This window comes from Hydra viridissima, unplaced genomic scaffold (assembly GCF_058129835.1).
Source record: "Hydra viridissima isolate aposymbiotic clone 2 unplaced genomic scaffold, HvirCarnegie_v1 scaffold_10, whole genome shotgun sequence".
Classification (NCBI taxonomy): domain Eukaryota; kingdom Metazoa; phylum Cnidaria; class Hydrozoa; order Anthoathecata; family Hydridae; genus Hydra; species Hydra viridissima.
The window spans coordinates 5,966,334-5,975,571 of NW_028324309.1; the positions used below are offsets into that span (position 1 = coordinate 5,966,334).

At 28.9% G+C, this 9,238-nt stretch overlaps 1 protein-coding gene across 1 annotated transcript; it reads right to left on the reverse strand.

Moving 5' to 3' along the window:
- Positions 1–4,053: 4,053 nt before the first annotated feature.
- LOC145193470 (putative malonyl-CoA-acyl carrier protein transacylase, mitochondrial) lies at positions 4,054–6,404 on the reverse strand. Its single transcript, XM_080070933.2, has 5 exons — positions 6,040–6,404; positions 5,719–5,797; positions 5,364–5,439; positions 4,807–5,042; positions 4,054–4,605 (listed from the first exon to the last, which is right to left on the reverse strand). Exons 1-5 carry the CDS (start codon positions 6,303–6,305, stop codon positions 4,234–4,236), a joined length of 1,029 nt encoding a protein of 342 aa, XP_079927059.2. The 5' UTR covers positions 6,306–6,404; the 3' UTR covers positions 4,054–4,233.
- Between the last annotated feature and the right edge of the window lie 2,834 nt (positions 6,405–9,238).

Consider the following 9,238-nt stretch of genomic DNA (forward strand, 5'->3'; position numbering starts at 1 on the left):
AAATTGTGGGAGAATGTCGCTGCTCTGTAAACGCGTAAGAACATTTTAGAAAAAACATGTAAGAATATCACAGCTCTGTAAACGCGCAAGAACATCACAACTTAGAAAAAACATGTAAGAATATCACAGCTCTGTAAACGCGCAAGAACATCACAACTTAGAAAAAACATGTAAGAATATCACAGCTCTGTAAACGCGCAAAAACATCACAACTTAGAAAAAACATGTAAGAATATCACAGCTCAGTAAACGCGCAAGAACATCACAATTTAAAAAAGACATACAGGGGAACTATAGCTTTTAAAACGCGCACTAACGTCACAACTAAAAATGAAATATTCACTTACATTTTTCGGATTTTTTTCTTCAAAGTTTCAACATCAATTTTTTTTTAGTTTCTTCAAAACGAAAAAAATAAAATAAAATGAAAGCAACAAATTGATTAAAAATTCTTCAACAATATTTTCAAAATTTTCAAATTGATTAAAAATTTTTCAGCAATACTAAGAGATTTACATGTAAATTTAATCAAGCAAATATGTAACAGGCCTCAAAGTATTTTTGCACAGAGCTTTCGTAAAAAGTAAACTATTTCATCCTATCAACTGACGCAATCATAAATCACATGTTCTATACAAGTTGATTTTTTCCTTTTTAAACTTTTATAAACTAAGAAACGCCGAAATACAAAATTAGTAAACTTTGTTTGAGAACTAAAAATATTTACGTTAAAACGTGCATTTCATAAATTCTCTTGTGAAGAGTAAAATAAGCGTTAAAAATAAACTTGCAAAGTTGACGCTGTGTAAAGTTTCCTCTTGGTCGGGGCTTTTTTTTATCTCAAAAGTTTATTTACATTTTTTTAATGATAAATGCATCCTTTGAATACTATTTCCTGCTTTTGTTTTTTCACAAATTGTTTTGATATCTTCAAAAACTTTTCAGATTTTATGTGCAAGAAAAGTTCGATTGATTGATCTAGCTTAAAAAAACCTTCATCAAAACATTAAACAGTACATCAAAACGCAGATGATACAGTTAAAATGATCTCTATTAACGAGATACATAGATGACCATCTTTGTGCACTTGTACATTAAGACCCTGGGTGCTTATTCACAACTTTTCCGTAACTCTTGCGTAGCTGAGCAAAAGTTATGAAAAACTTACGCAAACTATTTTTTGCGTAACTATTTGGTATTCACAACTTTTTCGTAGCGTTTGCGTAAAGTTAAGGTTGCGCATGAGTTACGCAAAACTTACGCAAAAACTTACGCAAATATTTAAAAACTATTTGTATAGAATAAGTAGTTAGTATTACTAAATTCTTTTGTTTTGATAGGTATCTACTAAAAATATTATATATATATATATATATATATTTATATATTAATATATATACATACATATATATATATATATATATATATATATATATATATATATATATATATATATATATATATATATATATATATATATATATATATATATATATATATATATACATAACATTTTATATAATGGATGGTTCACTCTAAATTGAACCATCTAATAGATGGTTCAATTTAGAGTGAACCATCCATTATATAAAATGTTATGTATATATTTTTTTCACCTTAAAACAAGCTTATGTAGTACTTCTGTATTTTTGGTAAATATAATAATATATTTTCCATATATTAACATACGTTAAGTTATTTCTTAAATAATACAACTATAACCTTTTTTTTTACAACAACAATAGCAATATATTATATTTCTATTGTTGTTGTTGTTGTTAAAAAAAAGGTTATAGCTGTATTTTTTAAGTAAATAACTTACGTATAGCAGTATAATATTAATATAAGTATATAATTTATTGGCAGTTACAAACAAAATCTGAAATCTTTTACAATAATTAAAACGCCATTTTTTAATATTAGATGATTTAAAGTTACGCCAAACGTAAGTCAGAAAATAGCAGACGTAACTTTTCTTGCGTAAACTTCGCTGAGCACTTTTTAGGAAAATGTTGTGAATACCGTTTTTTAGACTTTTTGCGTAAGTAAAAACTTACGCAAAAACTTAAGTTTTTGCTTAGGCAAAGTTTGTGAATATGACTTTGCGTAACTTTGAACTTACGCCAAAACTTACGCAAATTTTTGACTTACGAAAGAGTTGTGAATAAGCACCCTGGTATTTAGCGTTTACATATTTTTTATAATTGAATATGAATTTATGGTATTTAATTTTACTTATTTTCTATAATTGAACATTAGTTTACGATGTAATTATTTTTTCACTCTAACTTTTAGATCAATTAAATGTAGAAAAACTTACATAACAATGTTTTTTTTTTGTTTTTTTTTTTTACATAATTTTTTTTATATAAAAAGAAAATTACCTTAAGTCAAATTTTTCTATATTATATAATATTTTACTTATTAAAAACATTATGAGTTTAACAGCTTTTAATTTCATATATTATGTTCAAAATAGTTCATAGGTCGATGCACTGAGTAAAAAATGGCTAAAACTGTTTTTCTAATTTGAAATATGAATTTTGTAAAACCTTTAGAAACTTAGCTGACAGTAATTGCATTTTTATTCAAGAGACACTTCACGTTACATTTTTAAAGTACCGTACACACTCCGAAGACTGAGTAGAGTTTGTAAAAGATTAGAGGTAAACATTCTCAGAGAGTGACTTGTATCAGAATCTTAATACTGATCCTTACATAACCTGAATGCTGATTGAGGCATGGTAGACCGAAATAATCTTGGCCAGGTTCTTCGGCAAGAATAAAAGTGATAGACATTTCAGAGTAATTTACAAATCAGTGATAAAAGGGATGATTATCACTGATAATTACTTTTTGTTAAAGCTACTGATACTTAATAAAGTTATTTTAAAAAGTCTACACAAAACTAGAAAAAGTATTTTTTCAATATGGACTTCAAATATATAGATTACTTAGAGGTAGCTCCCTACACAGTTCCCTTAATAAACTGTTAAACGTTTCTTAATTTAGACCTCTACGTTGTTGGTTAGCAATTTTTGACCTGATTTTTCTCCTGTTTACTATTTTCAGTTTATTAAATCAAGACGTAGTTTGGATTACTCCGAAAATTCCCTCTCTTGGTTAGGAAAGGATGGAATAAGTATGAACGAACCAACTATCTAAAATCTACAAAGGAATCAGAAAGTTTTGCTTCAGCCAACAAACGGAACTTTTTGATTTCTTTGTAGTTTTTTAAACTTAAAAATGATAAATTTTAAGCTAGGATAAAAAGAGTCTTTCATTTGTGATTGGGGTAGCAAAGATTCACAACTGGAATAAATATGATCGGCCACTGAAGGAATATTTGACGGTATGAGAAAGAAATTATTAACAAGGGAAGAGAGAATACTTCAATAATAAACTGGGCTTAATGAAACAGTTTGATTAAGCAGTCGACAAGGATGGTCTTCGTTTCAAAATACAGTTTTTTTCTAATGTAAGTATTGAAAAATCTATTAGCTTATTGAAAAGTTAAAAGCCATTTAAGTGATTGATCACTGACAGCAATTTCACCAGAACATTAAGGTAACTTAGGAGAGATACCAAGGGATATTAAAATGCCTGAGCTGCTGAAATTTTAATTAATTTAGACAATTTTCACTCGAGACAGTTACGGTAACAAACACTTCTATAAAAAAAAGCGAACCTGTTACTTCTGTATCAAAATCAACGTCAAACCCGCATGTTCATGACTAAATATTTAGCCTCTGTATTTAATGGAATCTATTTCTTTTGTAAAGAACATTCTTATTCAATAAAAAAGACCAAAAGTTTTTTTAAACTATCAATAAATGTGACTACACATATATGAAAACAACAAAAATAGATACCAGGCCACGTTCTAATAAAAATAAAGAAAAGTTGTCATTAATAAAAATCTATGTAAACACAACAATTCACTTTAGTGACTGTTCGTATTTCACACAGAGGTTTTAAAGTAACATCAAGATTGCATACTAACCACATTAATCCGGGCACAAATAAAAAAATAAGAACTATGCCACAATTATGTGGAAAAATATATCACATCAAAATATTCAAAAATCAGTAAACAACATACAAAATAGATTTTAGCACCTGGTATAATTTAGTAACGCATATTATTTCTTTTACAATCTCAGATTTTACCATTAATTGCTAAAAAGAAAGCTTAATGTAACAAAGAATGGTATTTTGCATGTCAATCTCAAATTAAACTGATAAGTTAATAACCTTCTCCATCATCTCTTTATTTACTTTGCCAATTGTTATTTTGATCTGCTTTACACGACTCAGTTCATACATACTCTCATATAACCCTTTTGAGTAATCTTCATTGATACTTTGCAAAACAGAGTACCATAACAAAGGTTCACAAACCTGTCGAACTAGAAGGTTCTTTATACTTCCAACACTTTCATAGGGTTTTCCGGTTACATTTGAATACAGTTTGATATCTGTTGTTGGATAGAATGTTACTTTCTGCAGAACCTCATTTAGTTGATCCTGTGCAGGTTGCATGTATGGAGTGTGAAATGCTCCATTAACATGTACTTTTGCAATCTTTACTTTGCTATTTTTCAGCTGTTAGTAAAGATTATATATGCATTATCTATTAGGTAAACATTTAGTTAACACCCCTTAATATAAATGATTCTTATAGTGACCTTTTACTTGTAGAAATGTTTGGTCCCTAGAAAATTCATTCGTTCTTAAAAAAATATGTGGGACCATTTATTTATACACACAAACACAAGAACACACACACATAAAAGCTTAACTAACCAAAGCATGATCTTTATTCATTATCATATCTAGCAGATCAAGACTCCCTCCAACAGTTACACCTTGTTCAAACAGCTGGGTTGCCAAAAACAAACAATTCAAACTCCTCTTTGATAGATCAGCACATAGACAATTTACTTCATTTACAGTCAGCCCTTCTAAAGAAATCATTCCAGTTGGTGTTAAATTAGCAGCCATTTCCATTGCAGAGGCACGCACTTTGACAATCTTAAAAACTACAACAATACAACAAGAACATTACAATACATACACTACTGAAAAAACAAAAGGCAGTATAGCAATATTATCTTTAACTAATATTATTTAAAATTGCACTTAGCAACTTCATTTATGATAAAACACTATTTAAAAGAAATGTATCACTCTTAACTTTTGTCACACAAAAAAATTTAAGAGTGATAGCTTAAACAAATCATGCACCCAAAGTTATAAATGGAACAAAAGTGAAAAACTTTTGAAAAGAATAATTTCTTTTAAAACATGAGTAAAAATTATACTTTTTTAACAAGAGATGCAAAAAGTGTTAATTATCTCACTGTCATCATATTGTATGCAACCAGCAGCAGCCAATGCAGAGAGCTCACCAAGACTATAACCAACAATAGATTTCCACTACTTGAAAATAAGTTAATACTAAATATTTTAAAATAAATTTTATATCAATGAATATAAACTTCTTCTTCTTACAATATTCCTTCATTTTACATTTAAAACTTAATTAATTTTAGATTAAGATCATTAAATATAAAAATCCATCCCCCTTCCCCTTTGTTTTTCACCACAATTTGTCTTAATAATACAGAATAAATTATACAAACTGTTTTATCTAATCATTATATCAAAAGAAGATTTAAAAAAAAAATACAAAATCAATGTTTAACTGTTTTGTACCTTGATGTTTTTGTCCAGCTTTAGATTTTCAGCTATAAGCAAAGTGGATAGCATTATTGCTGGTTGACTGTACAATGTTCTGGAAAATCAGATTAAAACAATCAATAAGAGAAATATAACAATATTTTTATGGATACAAGTTTAGTTTATTTTTAAAGTTTATTAAACTGTCTACTTAAAAAATTAATTTATTCGTTATTAGTTTAAAAATGAGTGATTTAAAAAATTCATTCTAATTTTTAAGTTCTATAAAGATGTTTATATAAGAGATGCTAAAAAAAATCCTTTAAAAGTTAAATCAGCTTTAAGGTTAACAGTTACCTAGTTAGCAATTCTTTTGGTCCGTGCTGACATTTTTCTAGCAAACTATATCCTAGAATATCTTCACTTAAGTTGATTAAAGGGCTATAAACAGGATTATTTCTGTTTGCTTTTGACAGCATCCCCACGAATTGGGTTCCTTGCGACGGACACAATAACAAGGCATTCTTTTGTTTCAAAGAAGTGCAGGTATGAAGACTAAAGTTTCTACTCAGCGCCTGTTTACTATTTGTATAAAAATTCCTTAAATATAATGCAGATTTCATCCCTTTATGAACACATTTAATAAGCCAAATAAATACGCTATCAACTTTGTTGATATTTTTACGTACGGGTCCTCGAAATCACTGTTACGACGTTCTACGTTAACGACAGCAATATCGAAAGAAATTTTTTTTTATTAAAATCTTTCTATTTTTAACTTAAAAACTCCGATAAACTGGGGTGTCTTTGGCTCTGGTGGTGAATTTGAATAAAACAAGGTTTTTTCATTGCACTCGAAAAGCTCACATCGTTCTTGCACGCGGTATTATGTTTGATGCTAGACAATTCCTTAGATAGTTGTTTAAACATTTCAGCATTTTATGAGTCGCTGAGATATTCTGGCAAAAAGGACTTTATAAAAAGCACCCAAAATCAAATTTTTTGAAGTCGTGCAAAATTTTACATTGATAGCAGTCGCAATTGAAGGTAGGGGAAAACCTCAATGAATGGGAAGGTTTTTGCAAAATGCTTTTTAAACGTAGATAAAATTGTTTAATATATACATGTTGTTTAATATATATATGTATATTTGAATATGTTTGATAACCACCGGCTCTTGCGCAATGATATAGTAAAACAAAAAAATTGGATTTGCATTTGGCTATTGGAAAAAAGAGAGTTTTTTTGGAGCATGACATTTGTCCCATTCATTAAGTATGTCTCATTGAATGGGACAAACATAAAAGAATTAAAAATAAACGTGTTCAATTCAATCATTTTTCAAATTAGTTTATTAATTGTAAATGTAGTTAAATATACAGATACATACATAAAGACCACACGAAAAATATTTTTAACTTTAAACATTTTAGTTCTAGTTAAATTTCAATCAAAGCAGAACTTTCTCATTTTAGAATATTATATTTAGTTATTTTTATTTAAGTAAAATATTGCAGTATAAAAGTGTGTAAATAATACCCATTACCCATGGGGATAAAAGTAAGGGACTGCAGCATCCCTCTGCTGAGCTGTAAATAATACTTTGTTAAATTCATTCAATAGGTAGTATTTTGTCCCATTCAATATGCGCATCACTTTATCCAAAAATGATTAGTCACATCAAAAACAATTTTAATAATTAAGCTTAAATGTTTTACTCACTGTTGTACTAGAGACTGCTATCTTTTTAGGCATGGTATTTTATTTTCCATAACTTCAAAAGTTGCTGGAAAATCAGAAAAAAATTACTTTTTACATTCGAAAACACAACAACATCCATTGTCATTACGGTCTTAGAGCAATAGGATGGATGAGTCGTTCAGTTGAGTTCTTGTTTCTATCACTCTTTGTTACAGGAATTTGAATATCCTTACATCGATGCTTCTACAAGAATTTGAGTTTGTCCCATTCAATAATCGTCCCATTGATTAAGGTTCTCCCCAAACTCAGAAAAATACGTTTTAATCATTTAATGGTGTTTAATCTTGCTAATTTTGGAAACCTATCAGTTTAAAATGTTTTTGTTATTAAGTACAAGAAGTTTAGGGTGTTTTCTTGCCTCTGTTTAAGTCAAGAACAAGAACATAGTTATTTTCATTTTTTTTTTACTTAGTATTTACACTTTGTCGTTTTTACAGATCAAAGTCAGTTCTTTCTTATCAAGCTGATGTAAAAGCTGCATCAAAGCCACTCTAACAAGTAAAGATGGTTTTAGTCTAACTTTAAAAATTATAATCTTGAGAGCAAACAATAAAATGTGTGATTGATCGTGATAATTATTACTGCTATGCATATATAAAAAAGCCAATATTTCAGGAAATAAGTTTTGTTCTTTTAGTTCATTCAAATTATGTTAATATTTTGTTATTACAGTGAGAAACGGGTAATAACAACGTTTTGTGGTACTTAATAAAGTAGTCAAACTAAGTAGTCAGAAGAGTAATATACAACTTATTGCTATTATTTTAAAAGTCCAAATCACCAATATTGATTCGGACTTTTTAAACAAAAGCAATAACTCAGTTGCTAGGTACAGCTGAAATGCATAGAATACCTCATTTTCTAGAGCTACAAATGATTTGACGTTTCATACCTGACCAAACTTATTGGACTAGTTTCTCTTACAGCCATCTTTCGGTTACTAAGTACATCTGAATAGTATAGCAACAGTTGTGTATTTATAAAATGTTTTGTAATGGTGTTTTGTATGCCACTGAAATTATCAAACCAGAACTAAGTAACTTATTTGCTAAATACATTAGAAACAAAAATTTATAATTAGGAGAAATTCAGAAACACTTTCTGGTTACATTTTGATTGGTTATTTGTTGTTGTTGATCTCCTCAAGATACCGATAAGTTCAGACGAGCAGAAAAATGTTTTGCTCCACAAGCATAGTCGGCCTTTCTACAACTGAATTTCCGAGTAAAATTTTAAAAATATTTTTAAACCGATTAGGCTATTTTAAACGGACTCTCTAAATCCGTACAGCTGTTAGTCAGAAGACGTTTTTTTGCATTCCAGACACCTGAAACCATTATCACTTGTTGTCTGATTTTAGATGGATTTCCTGGTAGAACTTTATATTGAAGGAGAAAACAACTGTTTCGAAGCCTTCTGACTTTAGATCATCCCCTTATCCTTGACACAAACGAGAAGCAATATCTAAAATTCTTTGCAACTTTGTATCTGTTGAATAATCATCTTCTACTACCCTATGCGCGCATTACTGGTGATTTACGATCATTAGTGATCGCCACTCAATCACCTCTGGATCGCCGCGAATACATAAAGCTCAAACATTTAGATAAGATTTTGTCAGAGATTACTCAATGCACATTTAATAGTGATTGTTTTGTTTGATCAATAATACGAAATTTGAATTAAATATGGCGGAAAACTAGAGCAAGAACTATTTGATAAATTACATGAGAGGTTGTGGAAGTTTTGAAAAATTATTTAATACTAATGAGGTTTATCTTGAAAATGATACCGA

Coding starts and splice junctions, on each gene's coding strand:
- LOC145193470 (XM_080070933.2), bottom strand. CDS start 6,305: ATGAAATCTGCATTATATTTAAGGAATTTTTATACAAATAGTAAACAG. Junction 5,798..6,039: donor CCAAAAGAATTGCTAACTAG/GTAACTGTTAAC, acceptor CTGATTTTCCAG/AACATTGTACAGTCAACCAG. Junction 5,440..5,718: donor AGCTGGACAAAAACATCAAG/GTACAAAACAGT, acceptor ATTTTCAAGTAG/TGGAAATCTATTGTTGGTTA.